Here is a 21,145-nt window from a genome sequence, read left to right as displayed (position 1 = left end):
TGTGAAGGACATGACGACAGGCAAATCAAAGGGGTATGGATTTGTGTCCTTCTACAACAAACTGGTAAGGCTCCAGTGCAAGAACACAGACTGAAGGTTATTTTCTGTTTATTATCCTACTTTAATGCATCTGCAGTAGTTAAAATAGAATTAATCGTAGTTAAAACCATAGTCACAACAATTTAAATGATCTAACTTTACATAGTTTCTTGTTTACCATCACCACTTTGAATAATATTTCAATGAAAAACAATGTATATTTTAAGAACCTCTTATGGTCACTCATAAACATGACACATTCATCAAATCCAGAGGGATAACTGTTTTTGATTTGGATTTTTAGGATGCAGAGAATGCCATCATCAACATGAGCGGACAGTGGCTTGGAGGACGCCAAATCAGGACCAACTGGGCAACACGTAAACCACCAGCTCCAAAGAGTTCCCAGGACAGTAAGTCTCACTACGTTCCACATCTACTGTATACCCACACAGGGAATTTTGTAGCACACACACACACTATAAATTACACCTTTATCATTCTTGTTGGTGTATGGAGTCCAGTGACCTTGTGTAATGGCCAGCATCATTCAGAGCACAGGTCTCAACAGCCAGGATAAGTGTATGCAGGGCTTTTAAAGGTGTCATAAATTACCACTGTGACTTAGGTTTGGTTGTAAGCATAATCTCTGTGTATAAAGGTAGGAACATTCCTTCTCAAATGTTTGCTTTTATTTCAGATAGCTCAAAGCAGCTGAGGTTTGACGATGTAGTGACTCAGTCCAGCCCACAGAACTGTACCGTGTACTGTGGAGGCATCCAGTCAGGACTATCGGGCAAGTTGTCGTTCTCTAAAGATGTCTCTCTTCATAGTCACACTGCTATTGTTATTTTCCATATGCTTTCCTCAGATAGCCTGAGAAGTAACCATATTGATCTTTTTCTGTTTAATTCTTTCAGAACACCTCATGCGACAGACCTTCTCACCTTTTGGTCAAATAATGGAAATCCGAGTTTTCCCAGAGAAGGGATACTCCTTTATCCGGTAGTGCCTTGTTCCACTGTAGCATTTGACCTGTAGATGTCAACACAAACACTTTGCATGACTCAGTGACAAGCCAGTTAATACCTTAATTCTTGTCAGTGGCCTTTTCTGTTATCGTTCTGTGTAGGACTTCACCTTAATGCTATTATGAGGGATTAGTTAGCAGGAAGTTTTACTATTTTCTGAACTGCATTTAATCTGCTTGGTAAATTTGAATGCTAAGCTGCTGTTTTCCTTTTAAGGTTTTCATCCCATGACAGTGCTGCCCATGCCATTGTTTCAGTGAATGGCACAGCCATTGAAGGACACATCGTGAAGTGCTTCTGGGGAAAAGAATCCCCTGACATGGCAAAAAATCCACAGCAGGTAGGTGGATCTATTTATTTATTTATTTATTTTAAAGAAAAACTGGGGGCATGTTTATACTTGTACTAGAGATGACAGGAAATAAAAGTCCACGTCTTAACCTGTAAGTTTATTACAGATCCAGTCATATATTCCATTAGCTATATCTAACATTAACTAGAGCTAACATTTCTTCTCCATTGCTTGATGACCTGTTCAACCAGTAGGAGGTTGACTTACTGTTGCCGTGAAGTGGTATCAGTGCATAGTATCAGACAACTTTAACAAGTATTAGTACTAAAGGGTGGTATTGAACCCGTTGCCTGATACTGGTACAGCTATTTTTTTTTTTTGTAATTGTAATTTTATTAGGCCCAGATTGAACATAGAATAACATCTAATTGGTCACTTAAGGCATTTGTTCACCTTTTTTTTTTCGTTGGCGTCATCCAGGTTGAGTACAGTCATTGGGGACAGTGGAACCAGGTCTATGGGAATCCACAGCAGCAGTATGGACAGTACATCACAAACGGCTGGCAAGTTCCCTCCTATAGCATGTACAGCCAGACATGGAACCAGCAAGGATTTGGAGTCGAGTGAGTTTTACTCTATGGTACTTTTTCCACTTAATTTATAATAAACATTTTTCTTTTTTCACCCAGCATTAAATGTCTCTGAATCATGATGGAGGTGACGTTAACTCTCTAACTCTAAAACACTGTATCTAAGTTAACAGTGGCGATCCTTTCCTCCAATTTGAGGAGCACTAATTTATTGTACAACAGCAGATTTTTGCACACAGTCACCCTGGGCATACTAGTCATATATGTGTGGGCTCTTTGCAGGCAGTCTCAGTCATCAGCCTGGATGGGAAACTTTGGATCTGCATCAGCCCAGGCTGCAGCCCCACCCGGTCCAGTCATGTCCAACCTGGCTAACTTCAGCATGGCTGGCTACCAAACACAGTGAGCTGGTCCTAACCTAAGTGTAACACCAAGGGGATTTTATCAACTCTTTCAGACCACACAGTAGTCTTTGATGCTGTGAAAAGAAGGGCAGGGCCGTATTCACAAAGCCTTTGCAGCCAATAATTGCACCTGAACAACCAGTTTAATAAGAGTATTGTTTCACTTAGAACTTAGCAAGTTTATTTGATGATAATTCATAATTCTGTTATGGAAAAGTGCTCTTGGGCTTCTGAAGTAAAATCAACCCAAATGTCTTTGTCCATTAAGTAGATGTTAAAGAACATACCAATCGTTTGAAAGTCTGGCTCCATGAAAATCTTTCCAAACATGTTGACAAGAGGATTTGCAGTGTTAGCATGCTTACTGGACAGACTAACAGACACACATTTGATGTGATCTTTCTAAATTTACTGTTACCCTCTCTATGACCAAGATTAAATCCTTGGAAACCTCAAACTTTATAACATTAATATGGAATTGTCAAACTATAGCAATATCTGCTCTCTGTTTGCCAGTGTGTGTTTTTATTTTTTTTTTATATATATATATTTTAATAGTTCGTTGAAAATGTGTTTGTTAAACACTTGTCAAAATGTTTGTTATAGTTGGGGCATTTTTCTGACATTTTATACAACAGAAGACAAAACTCCATGTGAGTCTTCTTACAGTGATTAAATTAATTTTTATAATCTAGGTCAACTTTTTTAATTGACATACACTGATGACTGTGCTGTACTGGTAAGTCACCATGAGCTACAGGAATGAACCAACAGGATGAACGTTGGCCTGGACTTAGTTTCAGCTCATAGCTCGATATTCAGTCCTATTTTGATATATTAATGGAAAATGCTTTGTGAATAGAGGCCCTGGAATGGTAGTTTACCTTTCCAGTGTATGTCAAGAACCTGTTTGTATAAATTACTGTGGCTTTAAAGGAGATTTCAGCGTGAGGTGGTATCACATGGGTAAATTTTGTGTACAAAGCGAATTTCACCTATACAGCTCTCAAAGCAAAAAAAAAAAATTATTTTCAAGTTTTGTATCAGAGTGAACAGCATGTTCTTTGCAGATTTTTGATGGATTTTAGTTTACATCCTAATGTAGCCTAGACTGGCCTAATTTTTAATGGTGTGTCTCAAAGGAAAGGCTATAGCGCATGCTCACTGTATAAAGAAAATATTGTAAAAACAGCTTCAATCCCAAACTTTGTAAAGGTAACTGAGTGCGTGTGTGTGTGTGTGCGCTGATTCTGGGGCTGGTTTCCTGGAGGATTATCAAATCTTAAATCATTTCTGTCATTTTAAACTAATTTCTTTCTAATGGCTGTGAGAGCTTTGGTGAAGATCCTCAGATTTAATTTAGCACTGCAACCAGCCCCTAATTTTATTGCTTCATGTTCTACATCATTCAACTTATTGTATTTTAGTCACCACTTGTGTAACAACAAACCAGTGTTTTATGCTTTAAAATGGGATTGTTTTACTCTGTGTTAATTCCACTGAAAGTGGAAGGTTTCTGAACTCTGTCATTGAGCTGTCAGGGCAACAAGTGGCTTTTCTGCCCGTCTGTGCACTCTGAATTCTCTCAGTATTTACAGAAAAATTCCATTTATATCCCAGGTAAACTATTTTAAAATTTGGTGGCAAATTGTGGTAAGGGGATTTCTCAAAGGTGTCCTGTCATTTGGATTTCATTTACATATATGACATTCTGTAGAGTGTATTACACTCCTTGTATACTCACTCTGTTTTGCCTGTTGTACGAGCTAGCAAACTGGATAATGTTTTTGTTTGTTTATTAGGCCTGGGGGGTGTTCATGTAACATGGTCATGTTGGCTGAGGGTGTAAATATAAACCTAGATCATGGAATTTAAGAATTGATGTAAATACTGTAGGTAGAATATTATGAAATGCCATCATTAAATTTCAGCAATATAATTTATGAATAAGCCTTAATTAATGTGTTGGTATATACAAATTTTGTATTATTTTCAGAGGCTCCATTACAGATCTGAAATCTTTTCCACCGTGGATTCTCCCTTTTTTAAATTTGTGTGCCATTTTCAAGACGTAGCAGGAAGCAGGTGATATTTCAGCTTGACCTCCACGCTTATGACGTAATCTATTTGTTGCTTAAAATATTGATTGTAATGGAAATTTGCTTTGATGACAATAATAGGTGTAATTTGAACAGAATTGATGTTTAATAATAAAGGGTTAAGTTGGTTTTCCAATAATGGAAAAAACCCTTAAGTGACTTTAAATAAAGCAACATTTGAACCTTGTCATTCAGTACATTTATTAGACCCCATTAAATTATGCTTTATACAGAGAATTCTGACAAAGCATAAATTTACTGTAAATTGATGTCTTCTCAGTAGTTCTACCAGACAGTAAATGACATGTAACAATTAAAGTGACATTGAGGTTTGTACCATCTGAATGTAAAACAGCACGTCTTTTCTGAACATATACTCACTAACCTTTCTACCTTTTTTGTTTGCATTAATTTAGGGAAATATGAAACGTGAATGATAGCAGCACACATTATTTAAAAACATCCAGGGATAATGTATGCCACATCCAGGTTGTATTTAATGAAAATATGGTTTGAATAGAGAGCTGTAGACATTGTTATTCATCACATCTACTCTGTTATAACCTGAGCTTTTGGCAGCAAAGGAGGTGGACAAAGGTGATGAATAATTATTGAACCATACTGTATAAATGTATACATCTGCTTGGTAAATATTATGTTGATAATTTCACTAAACTGCAAACTTTGATTGGCTGTAGTAGAATTTCAACATTTATAAACACTAATAGCAAAGCAAACATGGACTTGGATGTTAACTGGCAAATATACTGCCTAATATTGAATTATATTGCATAACTATTTTTCTAACCTACTCATGAAATATATTACACAACACTATATGTAGATGTACCCTCAGGTCTCATCTACATGAATAGTATTGAGCATAATCAGTGTACATATAGTCTTAAATATTTCTGGGCATAAACCTTAACCAGTTTATTATATTAGCTCTAGTGCAATTAGCTAGTAAGCAGAGAATTTCAAAAATGCATTTATACAGTATTTATATATTTCCATAAAATGGTTGTGTAACTCATTCTATCAGTTTATTGTTGATCTGTCTAGTTGAGGTTTTCAAACTGAAGTAACCTTAGAACACTAGAAAGTTGTGAACAACACAGTGAACAAAACATTGTTGGCGAGTGACCCACGCATCCTTGTGCATCCGCTGACTTTGAGATAACCCATGATTCTGTTTCTTGGAGGCCTCTCACATTTGACAGTCGGGGTGAACTACAGTACTGGTCTCCTGGATGATATCTCTGCCTTTGTCCCTCTGTCCACACTAACCAGGACGCTCCCATCTGAGGCAGTTTCATCACCCTTGATAGGAGTAATTGAACATGAACATGAAATATTTTGTAATTATGAGAATAAAAAAGAAAGGAAGGTCTCATCTAATTTGCTGGAATGTTTAAATTAAAAAAGTAGACATTTTTCCTCATAGTACAGCTCTATTATATTACAGTTTTTACAGTGTGCTCCATTAATTGATAATCCCAAATATTTATAAGGCGATGCCACATCGCTGGTTAGTCTTCCATTAAAAAACAAAGCATTTGATGCATACAGTAAGGTTTTAAGAATAGTTTAAACCTATTTCCATACTCACATTATTGTTTGTTGCAGACAGTTTCCCTGCCATTCTGTTTCCTTTGGCTTTTTCTTGTAATCCCAGTTTCTCCATGATCAACTCAACCCTGCATGTGATGTCTGCCACAGTACGTTCAAGATGGAGAACCTGTCCTCCCATTCTTACATGGTGAGAGAAAGGTAATTCTGTTATTGGTTAAAAAAAGATCAATACTCTTATATGAATAGCCCAATAGGTACTTCAAGACATCTCCTAGGTTAAATGTAAATGTATCTTCCACCTTTGAAACTGGTCCCAGTCCACAAATGTTTTATTAGAGTGGTTCTTCTGCTCACTGGGGGTTATAGGAGGCTTCCCCAGTAACTATTTCCCATAATTAATTCCAAGATTGTTGATTTCAGCATTAAGAGCATCCTGACAAAAAATGGAAAAAAACATCCTTAATACACAACTTTGTTTTCATTTATTCTTAGTTATTTTAATTGCTTGTTCAGTTTAAGAAGAAATGAGGTAAAAGTATGAAAATGACATGAATATATAGCATTTATCTTCCTTTTATTTATCACCGTGTATTCTACAAACCCTTTTTTGCTCCAGCTCCATTTTCATCTTCTCTTGTTCTTCTTCGTCTAGAATTTGGTTGCCGTCACGATCAAATCGTGAAAAGGCTGCAGTGATTTCATGATCAGCATGTCCCATCCTACAAGACCACCAGAGTGGTGAGGATCGGGTCCAATACTGAAATTATGCTCTTCTTTTTGATATATTGCCACTTACTCTTTCAGAGTTTCTCTGAAGTCCTTGAATTCAATTTCTCCAGATCCAGACCGTAGGGCCTTCTGAACATCTGATATTTTCTCCTTTTTAAGTTTCAACTTCATAAATGTTTTCATATAGCTCTGGTCACAAGAAAAAAAATCATTGCTTGTTTCTCTTGTGAAACTGTATTCCTGGATGTATCTGTTTTCACATTACATTGAAAACTTTTACCTGTTTGATGATGTCAGTAATGTGCAGATCATCCTGCTGGGATGAGAGCTCCTCCTTAACCTCAGAATATGTGTCATTTATTATGGCCAGAAACATGTTCTGAAGGACAAATATGTAAAGAAATAATGAGACTGCTCATGGTTATCCTTTTAAAACAAATTTTTACATAACAAAATGACTTACCAGCAGAACGAAAAAAACAAAGAACACATAGGTGACAAAGTAGATCGGTCCCAGAACTCTGTTAGCATTGTCGATAGCATCAAAATCAAAGTCTCCAAGAATAATCCTAAACTGTGTGAAGCTACAGGAAGACAAAAAGGAAGATAACTGATTAGTTGATGCTCAGACATCCTTTATAAATCTTTCCTTCCTGAGTGCTGTTTTCTTACATGCACTTGACAAAGGTGCTGAAGGACTGAACCTCTGTTCCAAAGAGCAAATATCCAAGCTGAGCATAAGCAAAGAAGACAATGAAGAACATGATGGCGAATCCCAGGATATCTTTAGCACATCGACCCAGTGTGGAGGACAGCTGACTCATGGTCTTATTAAAGCTGATGTATTTGAAAATCTACAGTGACAAGAAGAAAACATTCTTTGTGATAATGCCAGAGCCAGATCATTATCCTGAGCAATGTGTTGGAGTGCTTTACCTTGATCCAAGCAAAGAACAAGTTCACTGCATTCATGTTGTTGAACTGTGTTTGCCAGAATGCCAGAAATTCAAAATCAGGATACATATTAGGTTGTTCTAGAAGTTTGCCAAGTAGATTGTCCACTTTGACAGTTCGGAAAACATTGAATACAATGGCAACAACGGCAAGCTAGGAAGGAGAATGATTTTAAATATTAGAAGGCAAGCCAAATCAGAGAAAATGACTTGTTGGAATCAAGAATAACATTTTCTCACCAATATGACAACAATATCCAATATGTTCCAGATGCTATTGAAATAGGAGAATTTGTGTATTTGAAGCTCCAGAATCTCCTCCACAATATAGTAGATGATAAATAAGCAGAAAACCATCTCACAGCCAAGGACAAAGTAATCCCAGCTGGTGACATAGCGAATCAGTTTGACTGTTCTGATCTGGTAGGAAGAGATGGCTCCCCCAGTCGCTGGGAACTCAACCACCAAGCTGAAAGATGTAGATAAAACTTTGGTCAGTCATTGGATGAGCCAACCAAAAAGTTGCATCGCAAAAGCTGCTATTAATGTGCATTTTACCTAATGACACAGAACATGTTGATGTTTGCATTGTAAGTGGAGAAGTCAATGAAGACTACTCTGGTTCCTCGGTCCAGCCAAAGGTTGTCCTGCAGTTCTGTTAGTATTTTGGCACTCTCATCATTGGTCCGACCCAGGTCTTGATAGTATCCTGCTCCACTGTAGGTGGCTATCAAGCCCCAGTACGAGGAACCCTTGATCTCTTTCTCTGTGTGGTAGGTCCAGCTGCAGATGTACAAAGGAGCATAAAAATAATTTAAGTAAACATAGTTTTGCTGCAGTTCTTGTTTGTGATAGTGTCCCTGTAACAAAAGCAGTGAGTAGCTTACGCGGTGCCATTGATGAGACCAAAGCTAAGGTCATCCTCCTTCTTTTCATTGTAAACAGCATAACATTCCATGATTTCTTCTTGGAAATCTTTGGGGACCTTGCAGGAGTTGTTCTTGATCTTAATCTGCCTCATTCTGGGAACTCCCAGTAGCATGTTCTCATAGTAGATATAGGACTGGTCTCCATGGTCCAGGGACTGGTTATTGTACCATTTAGTCCAGTAGAGGCCACTTAGTAATGGACCTTGGGCAAACTGTTCATATAAAGAGAAGCCAGGTGCTGTTTGAGAAAGACAAATATAAAATTTCCTCTGTATGCTACTCACTGTGGTGAACATGGAGGAAAACCTACAGTCCAGAAGTCAGCCATGGAGCCAATGGACCCAAAATTAACCCCATTATCACTAGGGGTGTTCACAAACAGGTTCGTCATGGCATTGGTGTAGTAGTAGGCGCTTGAGTTGGTCATACCGTATGTCACTGAAAGACAATGTAATCACATTGTTAATGCCCACTCATGGATTCCTATCTGGCTTTGCTCAGGCTCAGCTCTAAATGTTGCTCCATTCAGCGGTCTAAGATAAGACAGCTCAGAAGCAGACATGCAAAGCATCATTGAAGACTTGTTGTTATGTCGCTGCAGTCAAATAGATTAGAGGCTGTAATTTGTTTGAAGAGAGAGCACACTGGTCTGATGCAAATAGCCTCATCAAACAATGTAAATCTAACTCAGACAAAGCAACAATGGATGAGGCCTAATGTTCTTATCACTGAAAAGCAAGAGAGCAGAGCCCATGTCCCTTTCACTCCAAATGCCCAGCTGGACAATGGATTTTAGGCAGTGGGATGGGAAGGGCATTTGTGTTAGGCATTAAAGCAGGGTGGAGGGTTTGATGGTAAATCAACAATGTAAAGTGCTCTATACAGTAACATCCTGCCAAATGGTTCAACAAGTAATCAGCATAGCTTAAAACATGTAGGTGCCTGAAATATATTAACCAAACCCAAGGACACATTTAAATCCTTTGTACCTCTGGATCATTAATTTGTGAGAAGTAAAAATTTGGGGTATTTGGATTTCCATGCTTGCCTGACAATGGAATGCATTTCACCAGGTAAATAAAATCCAGGAATATATTTAGGTAAGTGTAAACTGTATTTAAGTATCACAACTTCCTTAAAACAACTAAATGTAGAAAAAACATTCTGTAGGTCATGCATAAGAGAAGTGCAAAGAATTACTCGGAAATACTACTGGAGTGGAAGTACTGAACATAGTTTTGGAGTCAGTATTGATTCCAAACAATCTCTAAGATAATGCTAGGCAAAAACTTTGGATGGCATGAGTGGAACACTTACACAGGCATATGTCTACCAGGAACACCAGGTAGATAAATAGCTCCCGCAGCGTGGTTTTGACATACAGCTCCTTGTTGTTCACGGTGTTTTCAGTCAGTGTTGTGCCCCACAAACCTACAGAAAATATCAGTGTAATTATGCAATTATGACACAATTTTTGTAGGCGAGGTTGTTTGTAAAGACCTATCATCAGGCCTAAGCCAAGAGGTTTAACCAGGAGTGGGCATTAATTGATGTTTAAGGATAAAGCATACCAGCATAGACTTAATCACTGTCCAGCAACATCTCCAGGGTAAAAAAGCAAAAAAAAAAACACTTTTTGTCAGGTGACACTGTTTTTCCATACTCATGAAACTATTGTTCAGTTGATCTTCAGAGCAGAAATATTGTGATAAATTCAGCAGAATGTGTTCCTACCTTTGATAAAAGCACAGCAGCCTCTTTGTTTCTTCACCAGACTTTGCCCAGTGGATGATGGTTCTTCTGGTGGATGGTGGAACAGGCCAGGGGGATCCACTTTGTACATGCTGTCCATGGAGCTCTGATAGAGGGGCTGAGGGTTGTAGATGGTGTTGACAGGTCGGGGCAGGGGCGGAGGAGAGCCACAGTAGCCATGGTTCACCCAGCCCCCTTTGCCCATGTTGTCCAGCTCACACTCTACCTGCCCGGTTAGATGGCTCTCAGCCCGGTTGTTCAGGCACTTCATGCTGTTAGACACCTGTGTTTCTCTGTACAGCCTGCTAGTATTTAGATCCGAAAAAGTCTTTCAGCAGAGCAGTGTGGGCAGCTTCTGAACACCTGCAGGAGGGATGATTATAAGGAGTGGATGACATAAGCTTTGTTGAGGGAGGAGCTGCTGGTCATCTGCTGGAGCTTTTATAGATTGAGGCCTGGTTAAAACACACAAAGGGAGTACTTTTGTTCATGGCTTGTATGCACATGGACACTTCAGCAAGGGTTCACCAAATACTTACTTCACGTTAAACTTTATTTTGCTAAGTGGTATAATCTTACCCCTCAACCAACAGGAGCTCATATCTAGTCTTTAGCCTTTTTAGATTTGATTATACTTTCAGTTGCCAGGTGCCTCTAATATGTAATATGTCATTTTAACAATAGGCAATGCATTTGGTAAAATAAAATAATGTCATCAGAATACAAATGATAACAATTTGTTTAGAGATCACCTGCTGCCCTCACTAGCAACCCTCTTTCAAACCGAGCTGAATGTGATTTTTTTTTTTAAAGTCTCTAGTGAAGATCTTTATAACATCTGCCCTTTAATTTGTTGGAAGTGAGAGCATCCATCCAGGTTTGAAGCCTGAATAATTCAGCACTTAATTATATTTTAATTTGTTTTGCCCCTCTCAGTTACTTCCATGCTGAGCACATTGATGTCACTATTGATTAACAACTCATCAAGCACACTCCTATTGAGGAAGTATAATCTGTCACCAAGTGTTCACCACTTGTGACTAAATTAATATAGAGCGCAATTGCAGTGTTGCTGATGTCTCAGCCTCATTACTATTCCACACTCTGCCATCTATTCATGTTTGACATCCCAGCTGTCAGAAAAATGTTTATTAGGTATGCAAACATTCAATGTGGCATATGAACTGTTATGACCATCTGTATCAGTGTTAGAAACCCTGTCCTGTCCAAGTCTCCCAACAAGCCCCGCGCAGCATTTAACATGTTGCATTCAAGTGTTCTTGGCTAAAAATCAATAATTAGTTATGCAGATAAACTAATGTTTACTTTATCGATATAAAATTTTTGTTTTCTATAATGCAGTATATGATATCTACTTACCTGTTTTATCTTTGTATGTTTTGTGTGTTTATTTTGTGCAGCTGTTTGGTGTTAAACCAAAAAGACTGGAATATAAAATGTTCTAAAAATAACAGTAAGCTCAAATATTACCATCCAAATCAACTGCAGGCTAATGAGATGTGAATAGTGTATTAGCGGATTGACAGTACACTGCATGTTGTACTGCTGTAAGATGTCTTTCACTTGATGCAGATAGAGTTCAGGTCCAGCTATGGGTGTTCATGCTTTAGTGGCTCTGAACAGAGCGATTACACACAGCCATTACCACACAAAAGAGTTTAATTTCTGCCCCCTCGCTGAAACTGTGACAAGATCTGGCACACAGGCTTCCTTAATCTGCTGTCAGTGGGTGATGATTGCCATTTACATTTGTAGCTGTGTGGCTCCAACAACAGACAGTCTCAGATCATTTGGCATTCTGGTTTTCTCAACTTATATTGTACACAAGTTGAATGAAATGAATACTTTTAAACTCTATAAGATGTTTTTTTAAAGAAAAATTGAGAATACTATTGTTAAATGATTGTAATTAGTCCTAAAAATGAATTTGTTTACATGTTTATACCCGGGTTCCCCACTGACGTAACAGCATCTTATCTCAGAACACAGGAGCTCTGGACAAAAGGCTGATTTATTCCCTATGAGGCAGAGTGAGGCAATGTGGCAGACCTGCCTCACTACTGCTGAGAACTGGACACACACAGAACAAAGAATGTGCTGGAAACTACTCGCTCGCTGTGATAAGTCTTGATTTAATACCCAACAAAGGGGACAAGTAAGATTATGAGGTTTAAATACCTAGTTTTCTAATTACAAAATTGTATTTTAATGAAAAATGTACAATTGTGCTCTAAAACAAATTTAACATGTATGTCAGGTTTGTATTTTGCACATATGTTTTTGAGAATTAAAAAAATTGCAACAAAGAATCAGCATTGTGCAGTTAAAATAATTCAAAGAATTCTTCAGAAAACTGAAGAAGTAGAATGCTTTTCATATAAATGGTTTTAATTTTGATCAAAACCATAATTCAACAAAATAGAGGTAAAATTACATCTATTTTTCAACTCTACAAATATGCAATTACACTTTGACAAAATAGTTACATATTGATTTTAACTATGCAACTAAGACCAATGATCTTCTCACTGAAAATTACACATTTTAGGGCTGTATCAAAGTAACTGATAACAATACACCATTTCCTGCATCTTCAGTACGATCTAATTGTCATTATAATGACACTAAATTTCTTTCATAATCATATTTTGAACAAAAAGATACTTAGCATTGCTGGGTTACCTAGAGAAAGTAATGCAATACAAATGTATTTACTGTCTCCCAGACTAGAAGAAATCTTATTTGCATTGTCACATGACTGACCATTCACCACATGGCTGCAGTTTATGCGAGGCCATGACATCCGTCAAACTGATAAGAGGGCAACGAGTGGATGTACTCCTGTGCAGTTGCAGAGTCGCACCTCATGAGGCAGGAGTAGTTTTCAGGCTGCACACAGTCAAACTGCAGTTCCAGCCACTGCCTGTGAGGAACATTGTGCTTCTTGGCGTCTGTCAGGATCCGGCTGAGGGCCACGATGTAGCTGAGGGCCATCTGCAGAGTTTCATACTTGGACAGTTTTTTGTCTTGGCCCCACTGTGGGACCACTTTACGTAAGCGATCGAAGGCTGTGTTCAAACCTTGCATCCTCTTCCTCTCTCTGGCATTGGCAGCTATCCGTCGTCTTGTGACAGTTTCAAATTTCTCTGGGCTCTTGGAATCCAGTTCTGAGGACTCAGATCCAGAATCAGTGCAGCTAGGTCGACGGGACTTCATGATGTTTAGTGAAGAATCAAACTTGTTCTCAGATCAGAAAGACTCAGCCGCTAATCAACAGATTTATCAGAGATGTTTCAGTTTCTGGGTTCCTCAGAGGTCTCCCTGTTGGTACAGCCTGGCTGATACCCAACCTGTGTGTCCAGTCTTTGGGTTCACTGTCAAATATGTGTAAATCCAGATAATGTACAGCCTCAAGAGTCCAAGGTGTCTGTGATCCTGGAGACTATGAAGGAGCAGCTTTTATAAGATGGAGCAGAGGAACATGTGGCAGCAGGTGGAGTCCCTGCCCTCCCCACTCCATCTTCAATATCACTCATGTAGAAACACACACACGAAGACCCAGACACACACACAAGCATATATATGCCCACACAAAACCTTAATGAAATTCCAATTATCTTGGGCTGGGCTATCTAGCAATGGCTTCACTCAAAGCCATGTGTCACAAACACCAAAAGGCTGCCATCTGGTAGGTCAGCTCACCAGAGCTGGTGAGTAAATAAACTTTTAAAGGCTAAAACTGTGGATAATTCTCTGTTCAACATATCTTAGTAATTATGTAAAGTCAATATAAACACAGTAGTTAACTTTTAAGGACTGAACTATTAAGATTTAAATTAAATGCAATATTGACAAATTATGCTAAATAATTACCATCAGATATTATCAAAATAAATAAATCACATCATAAACTTTGCCAAAATGGCATTAAAGGCACCAGGGTCATTTTAATTAAATTTGATTTCATTTCTACTAAAGAAATGAAATGTAATATTTTTTATTTTTTAATTAATCAATTTTTTAGATCTGTAGGTGTAACAATTTAATATCACATTTATTAATCATTTAAATATGAAGTCTTTGGAAACTCCTTGGCTACAAGTCCATTAAGTTGTATTAAATTACATAAGGCACCAAGAAGCTCCCTTTCACTGCTCATGTAACTGTTCTCCATGTGATAATAACCATAATCTGAGATTAGCCAGAGGCAACAGAAGTAAGTAAGTGTGGTCTTTAACCTGAGGGATTTTAACAGCACATAAGAGGGTTATGGCTCTCAAACAATATGGGCCAAGATGGTGAACAGATTATTGCCTCATATGGGGTTTGAACAGCAGTATGAGTGTTGGTGTATAATTATTAAAATTCTCTAAAAAATTCTTGAAGGTAAATTAGTGTTTAGGGTGTTTATCAGCGCTGTGGTCCTAATGAATCACAGTATGTGGGATGCATTAAAGTTGTTTATGTATGTGAAATAAATTATTGATTTGTGTAGTGGTCCAAAAAAAGAAGACTAATGTATCTGTCTGTTCTTCCCATCTGCCAGCATTAAAGTGTGTAATTTGGGAAAAATGACTCTCCTTCAATAGACACACTCCAAAAAGTTACAACTGCCGCCCAGAAGCCACTCTTTAAGCACACTTTGCCTTTATTCTCATTTAAATTCAAAGAATGATCTCTCCATTGTACTTTCAATCACATTCACTTGCTGCTGCAGTTTTATTCTGATGCACAGAATTTGACTGATTTCTTGTAAATTACTGAGTACAATTATACTCTGAGTATTTAAATTTTATTCAACTTTATACTTCTACTGTAGAGAAATAGTGTAACCTTTTATTGTGTGTTTACTGTTGCGTTGCCGATTAAAAATTTTTACATACATAATAATAAGCTTGTAAAATATATGTTGTTACAAACTACCCAACCTACACAACTTAGTTAAAATTAAGGTGCAAAATTAAAATGCAGTTTAATCCATATATGTGTAGTTGGAATATTAATTTTGCATTGCAAAAACTCTGCATAAGGAGCACATTTCATACTTAAATAGACTGAATAACAGTGATGTACTTTTAAGTAAAATATATCTGTAATCCAATAATTGCACCATGGTATTGTTAGTTTTACTTTAAGTAAAGGAGCATAATATTTCTTTCACCCCTGCTGCTTTATTCCTGGTGTCATCTTTGTCGGGACAGACACGCAGCTCCTGCATATTGACAAACTCAAAGCTTGGCTATAGACACAGGTTATGAATGATTAATCATAGAGGCCTAGAAAAATGCCCATCTCTGGTCATGCACCATGCACACAAGATGATGCTGTCTGGTCATTCTGGGATGGAGTGGTTAGCTGTGCAATTAGGCATATAATCCCATCTACCAGTTGGTTCACTGATTACAGATTGATGTAGTTTGCCAGCTGCTGCGTTTTATCTGAGGGCGTTGTCTCAGACCTTCCCCAGCCCTGCCCCAGCCCTTTCGTGTCTTCAGTTAGTTTTTTTTTCTTTCTTTTGGTAACCTCACACATGATTGGCTTGTCTGAGCACCAGTGGCTGAGCCATACCCTCTGCCAAAAGCCATATGCTACTGTTGAGGAGCGACCTGTCTACTCTGACAGAAACATGTACCCTCAGAAATCCAGATCTCCTTATGGAGATTAATGCACAGGGGTGTAGGTTTCAGTCCAGGAGAAAGTATAAAAAAGGATTCTCTGTGCATGTGTGGTTTAGCTGTATAAATGTCATTACACTCACAGGATTACTTTTAAGCAAGCAGTGTGAATAAGCTCATTCTTTAAAGAGACGTGTACTAATACTTTTGGCTTAGACATTTGTAACAAATTTAAGTAATGGAACTTAAAACAGTACTGTTACTATTATGTTAATACTGCAACAAGTAAGTTGAGTACACATAAAACTATTTGAATCATTATTGCAATAGTCAATATCGGTGAGCTATGAGTGCTGAATGAAATTAGAAATAAAAAATAAGATTGAGGGTTACAAACTTAAAATAATAAAATCAAAAACTAAGCCCAAAGACATTTACTCTTTAGCCAATCAACCAGCAACCAGTTAACAAGTAGGTCTGGCAGCTGGTCAGATGAGGCTTTGAGTAGAATCAGGTCACATAAGGTGAAGGTCATTTTCTGCCTATTTGAACTCTCTTCCCTTCTAATTGGACTGATTAACAGTGTTTAACTGGCTTCTGAGGTTTCCTGTTTGGTTTGGATTGGCATTAATTTAAGCAAACAGGAAAAACAGGCATAGCAAGCTTCAGTAACAACAGGAGGAATGTACCCACTGCCCCATTCCCCCTTTGAATGAGTGTAATATTCTAAAATATGAATTATTTTCATGTCAAGTATGAGATAAATTTCATCAGATGGTCAAAAGTGAGCAGAATGATTTTAGGTGCTGTCTGTGCAGCATGCATACATGGCCCCTTCTTGCAGCAAAGCAAACATCTCCAAATTGAATAAATATAACTTTATTCTGAGAAGGACAAAACTATTTTACAATGTGCAACTTTACATCAGTTGAGTATGTGCTTTGAAACTTCAGTATGTTTTCAAACTGAGTTGAATTTATTTTAAAATTCAGTAATTCAAAATTTGGTCAAAGTCAACAGTCTGACTTATCACAAAACAAACCCAGGAATTTTTTTAGTCTAATTTAACCGATTCCTCTGATAATACATCCTGAACTGTAGATGCAATGAGACAAATCTTTGTCAGTACAAAGATGAATTTAGTCACCTGAAAGCAAAAAAAAAAAAAAGGTTTTTCAGCTACACACCATGAATTAACTTCAGCTAACAGCATACTATTATTCTGACTGTGAGCAGACATGGTGTGTGTTTTTTAGCCAGTCTAAATATTCATCAGCCATTGACATGCACATGAAAAACATGGTGTGAAAATGTGAAACAGTGACAGACACCAAGAAATATTTTAGTGAAATGTAGAAGGAATCCAAACTTGCTGGAGCCATTTAAAATGACCTAAATGGCACATTCAGATGTCTGTTAAACTCCTCTAAACTAGCTCTGACATTTAGTAAACAATAACTTATAAACTTTAAAAGAAACTATTATGTATTTATGATATGCAATAAAAAGAGGTGTTGCTAGTACCACTTTGAGGACAGGACTAACAATTAAGAACAGATATCATTTACTGAACATCAACCTCATCATTGTAGCTAAATATGATGTAAAAAAACAAACAAACGTGAATCACTTAAACCTGCCAAAGAACAACATTCAACTCCACTAAGGACTCATGAACTAAGACTTTACAAATCTGTTATTTGTCTGTATGTGACACACTCATCATATGACTTGAGTAAATAGGAATGGTGACAAACCCATGGTCAGTTTATTTTTTTGCCATTCTATTCACGGGCGGAGCCAGAGGGCAGCACCCGCCACCCCCAGAGTCTGATTTGCCACCCCCTAGTGCCACCCCCTTCCAGAGTCAGTGTAAATGAATGAAAAATGAAAAACAATGACAACTAACATTTTTCTGGTGCTTTATCACTGATACTGGTCAAATTAGTTATATTTTGGATTATGTATGCAGCATGATATTTGCATTAATTTCTCTGATTGTGTTGTTGTGGAGTACCTGGCATGATTCGTTTCAAGAGTGATGAGCCACTGTGCAGCAGCGATGTCCCCAGCCGGGAGTAAATAAGGAGCACAGCCAAAGGTAGCTAAAGATGTGTGTGTGTGATTTTTACACAAAATAAATTGATTTGTAGTGATGCATGGTTTATGAATTCATAAAACTAGAGGTTTAATTTACTTTTTTACATGTTTCAAATGTACCACCCCTGTCTGAGTCTGAGCCCCAGCCTGGCCACCTTGTCCAAAATTTTCTAGAATCGCCCCTGATTTGATTTTTAATATATCACTTCAAATGCACCACATAAATCACATGACAGTCTGCTCTGATAATCATTCAATGTTTCGCCTTCTTCTCTTTTGGCGTCAGGGAGTCGCAGGCTGGGAGGCCTCCGGGGGAGTCTGCAGACAGCTCACAGCTCCTCACTCTCCAGCAGGGCTTCAGGAGGGGAGCTGGAGAACAGAATGGGGCTGGTCTCTGAAGTGGGGAAAGCTGACATGATGTCAAGCCCCTGACCTGTCAGAGCTGCATAGCGGCTGCCTGTGCGTGGAGTTGTCTTCATGGGTGCAGGGATGCTCTGATGCCACTGTGCTGAAGATGCAGATAAGCTGAAAATATGGCACATTTCTGAATAAAGCTGATAGTTACACACCTATGCACAATATTTACCATAGATATCAAGCCTGCAGGTGCAGGATGCAATTCCAGCCTCATTTTTTGCTGAAACCATGTACCAGCCAGCATCATCTTTTCTTGTTGGCTGGATAAGGAGACACACATATCCTGTGGGATCGTGGGTCATGCTGAAATAAACACATAATGGAGAACTCATTCCAATACCAATCTTGGAAACTATTATGGTTTAAAGCATGGTGCTGAAACAGCTACAAGAGGAGGCTCCTACTAACATGAATCTGTCCTTCGTTCTAGGAATGGTCTCATTGTCTTTCTTCCAGAAGATGACTGGAGGAGGCATGCCCACCACCCGACATTCCAGTCTAACTGGAGTTCCTTCAGGAATCCCCATGTTCTGCAGCTTCTCCACGAAGTGGGGAGGATGCTTCATCGCTTTCTCTACAGTGGACATAACCTACATTAGTGGGACTTCCAGACATGACATGGGTTGTAACACTAAAGTATTCAAATGACAAACAAATAATGAATTCCTTTTTGCCATCTTAAAAAAGGGTTCATCTTTGTATCTGTTGCTTACCCACAACTTTCAGTTCTAGACTAAAGGAGCTCTGTCCTGCTTTGTTGCTCGCAATGCAGGTGTATGTGCCACCGTCCTTATGCATCACAGGGTCAATGACTAAAGAATGGATGCCATTCTCTCGCACCAGCATCTTGTGGTAAAGGTCTAGATAGACTGGTCTTCCGTTGACCAACCACATCAGCTCTGGGTTGGGGAGTCCACTCACCTATGAAACAAATGTTGACAGTAAGATGAGGCTAAAATGCAGTATTTTACTGACTGCATTTCATGCCAGGTCCTGCTGCCTACCTTACAGTCTAATCTGCACAGCTTTCCCTCATGAGCCAGTATGTCACCAGGGGCTTGGAGGAAGTGAGGCCGAAAAAAGTGCTCTTGTGTTTGATCACCTTCTACTTCCTGTATACGGGCTCGCACCCTGAGGACATAAAGAAGTGAGCTAAACTTGTTATATAATGATAATATAGTCAAAAACAGTTGTGATAATATAAAATATGTCTTCATAGGATAAGTTATATTTGCTGACAAATACTACACATCAATAAAAAGTTATAAAGGTGCTTATAACTGTATACAACTACATTATTTTGTGTTCTAAACCATTCATTTAAATATTAGTATAATACGTGGAGGACAAAGTAAATTTATGCTAAAATATTATTATTGAAGAGGAGGTTTGGTATGCTACAGAGGGATTCTTCTTATCTCTGCAGACCACACTACACACTCAGTCCTGCTCACCTTTGAGAGTGAATAGGTATCAGTCGATTTCTGAAAGGTCCCATTTGGACTATCAAATGACCCGAGCAGCTGATTCGTCCCTGACAATCATCAAGTAGCAAACACACAACAAGTAAATCAGATGATGCAGCAAGACAGAAGATGAACAGCAAACAGAGTGAAGTATTACCTGTGGATTAGCTGCCATGATGGTGTAATTGCCATCATCATCACTGGTTGCATACTCTATGTGTAAAGCACAGGTCCCATCCCCCTCTCTTATCTTCTTGTAATGGACATTGTTCTTCAATATTTGTTTGCCATCCTTGAACCAGTAAACCTGATGAGAGGCACATATGTGAATGATAAATGAGAGGGGTGACAGTGAAAGATCATGCTATTGTTTGCATAGTACAGATGACGACCTCTCACCTTTGGTGGAGGGATTCCCACTACTTTACATGAGAATGTGACAGGCAAACCTTCCAAGACCTTAAAGCTCTTTAGTTTCTTATCAAACAGTGGTGCGATGCATTTTCCTGTCGGGATGTCATCGTGCTGTACCTCATCATCTGACTCCTCCACTGGTGTTCGCTCCAAACGAAACTCAATCTCACTCATTAGTCTTTGCTCAAAATTGGAAACTTTGTACTCCTGGAAAAGGAAAACCACTACATAAAGGTAATTGCTACAGTAATTATCACATTATTGCCTACACCAAGTTTCCCCGATAAACGGTAACTACAATAACATGCAAACATTGTACATAGAAGCGTAACACACTAAGATGCATAACAAATGCTCTTGGAGAGGTATGCAATAATAAGGATGAGACAACATGCATCTATTTATAGCACCAGTGGTATTAAAGTAACAATCCATAACTCAAATGTCAAGACAAAAAATACTTCAAACCACCTGATACTAAGGCTCGTGCAGTGGCATCTCACTGACAGTGTCAGTCCTGGTTAAGAAAACAATTGGATCACTGAACCATACAAAACAAGGCTGAGGGTAAAACAGAGAACAGGGGAGGATGAACTGAAGGAGGTAAACTGCAGAGTTGAAAACCTTGTCTGATTCATATTAAGAACTGAATGAAATGTTTAGGCCAATATGTAAGTTTGTGAGATGAGTTTTTTTCAGAAAGCGTAATAAAGAAGGAT

At 38.3% G+C, this 21,145-nt stretch overlaps 4 protein-coding genes across 4 annotated transcripts in view; 1 reads left to right on the top strand and 3 right to left on the bottom strand.

The window, feature by feature from the left end:
• Positions 1–4,642, top strand: part of tial1 (TIA1 cytotoxic granule-associated RNA binding protein-like 1) — an 8,431-nt gene extending 3,789 nt beyond the window's left edge. The window contains exons 6-12 of the mRNA XM_020599027.1: positions 1–64; positions 344–452; positions 740–835; positions 960–1,044; positions 1,287–1,410; positions 1,843–1,985; positions 2,235–4,642. The exon at positions 1–64 is cut by the window's left edge and continues 33 nt beyond it. Coding sequence (XP_020454683.1) covers positions 1–64; positions 344–452; positions 740–835; positions 960–1,044; positions 1,287–1,410; positions 1,843–1,985; positions 2,235–2,358 — 745 coding nt within the window. The 3' untranslated portion in view covers positions 2,359–4,642. The remainder of the gene's footprint in view (positions 65–343; positions 453–739; positions 836–959; positions 1,045–1,286; positions 1,411–1,842; positions 1,986–2,234) is intronic.
• Positions 4,643–4,725: 83 nt separating this feature from the next.
• pkd2l1 (polycystic kidney disease 2-like 1) lies at positions 4,726–10,798 on the bottom strand. Its single transcript, XM_020598997.1, has 15 exons — positions 10,376–10,798; positions 9,959–10,072; positions 8,952–9,079; positions 8,600–8,853; positions 8,271–8,495; positions 7,953–8,181; positions 7,696–7,866; positions 7,432–7,613; positions 7,223–7,343; positions 7,040–7,138; positions 6,827–6,948; positions 6,632–6,749; positions 6,330–6,463; positions 6,068–6,209; positions 4,726–5,778 (listed from the first exon to the last, which is right to left on the bottom strand). Exons 1-13 carry the CDS (start codon positions 10,662–10,664, stop codon positions 6,413–6,415), a joined length of 2,103 nt encoding a protein of 700 aa, XP_020454653.1. The 5' UTR covers positions 10,665–10,798; the 3' UTR covers positions 4,726–5,778; positions 6,068–6,209; positions 6,330–6,412.
• Positions 10,799–13,198: 2,400 nt separating this feature from the next.
• Positions 13,199–13,630, bottom strand: atoh7 (atonal bHLH transcription factor 7). Its single transcript, XM_020601350.1, has one exon. The coding sequence runs from the start codon at positions 13,628–13,630 to the stop codon at positions 13,199–13,201; it is 432 nt and encodes a 143-aa protein (XP_020457006.1).
• Positions 13,631–17,937: 4,307 nt separating this feature from the next.
• The window catches only part of mypn (myopalladin), a 15,232-nt gene continuing 12,024 nt past the window's right edge, over positions 17,938–21,145 (bottom strand). The window contains exons 12-19 of the mRNA XM_020601338.1: positions 20,412–20,633; positions 20,170–20,319; positions 20,001–20,080; positions 19,551–19,677; positions 19,260–19,467; positions 18,955–19,120; positions 18,716–18,849; positions 17,938–18,637 (exon numbers count right to left, since the gene is read on the bottom strand). Of these exons, the coding sequence (XP_020456994.1) occupies positions 18,459–18,637; positions 18,716–18,849; positions 18,955–19,120; positions 19,260–19,467; positions 19,551–19,677; positions 20,001–20,080; positions 20,170–20,319; positions 20,412–20,633 (1,266 nt within the window). The 3' untranslated portion in view covers positions 17,938–18,458. The remainder of the gene's footprint in view (positions 18,638–18,715; positions 18,850–18,954; positions 19,121–19,259; positions 19,468–19,550; positions 19,678–20,000; positions 20,081–20,169; positions 20,320–20,411; positions 20,634–21,145) is intronic.

The sequence above is a fragment of the Monopterus albus genome, unplaced genomic scaffold (assembly GCF_001952655.1).
Source record: "Monopterus albus unplaced genomic scaffold, M_albus_1.0 scaffold3.1, whole genome shotgun sequence".
NCBI classification, from domain to species: Eukaryota; Metazoa; Chordata; class Actinopteri; order Synbranchiformes; family Synbranchidae; genus Monopterus; species Monopterus albus.
Note: the sequence above shows the minus strand (reverse complement) of the source record. Positions and strands in the feature narration are given on the sequence as shown.

What these genes read in the sequence shown, in the direction of transcription:
- atoh7 (XM_020601350.1), bottom strand. Translation starts at nt 13,630, where the DNA reads ATGAAGTCCCGTCGACCTAGCTGCACTGATTCTGGATCTGAGTCCTCA.
- pkd2l1 (XM_020598997.1), bottom strand. Translation starts at nt 10,664, where the DNA reads ATGAAGTGCCTGAACAACCGGGCTGAGAGCCATCTAACCGGGCAGGTA. An exon ending in TTGTTTTTTTCGTTCTGCTG is followed by an intron (nt 7,139 to 7,222) that starts GTAAGTCATTTT and finishes TTTGTCCTTCAG; the next exon opens with AACATGTTTCTGGCCATAAT. An exon ending in TTCAGAGAAACTCTGAAAGA is followed by an intron (nt 6,750 to 6,826) that starts GTAAGTGGCAAT and finishes GTGGTCTTGTAG; the next exon opens with GATGGGACATGCTGATCATG.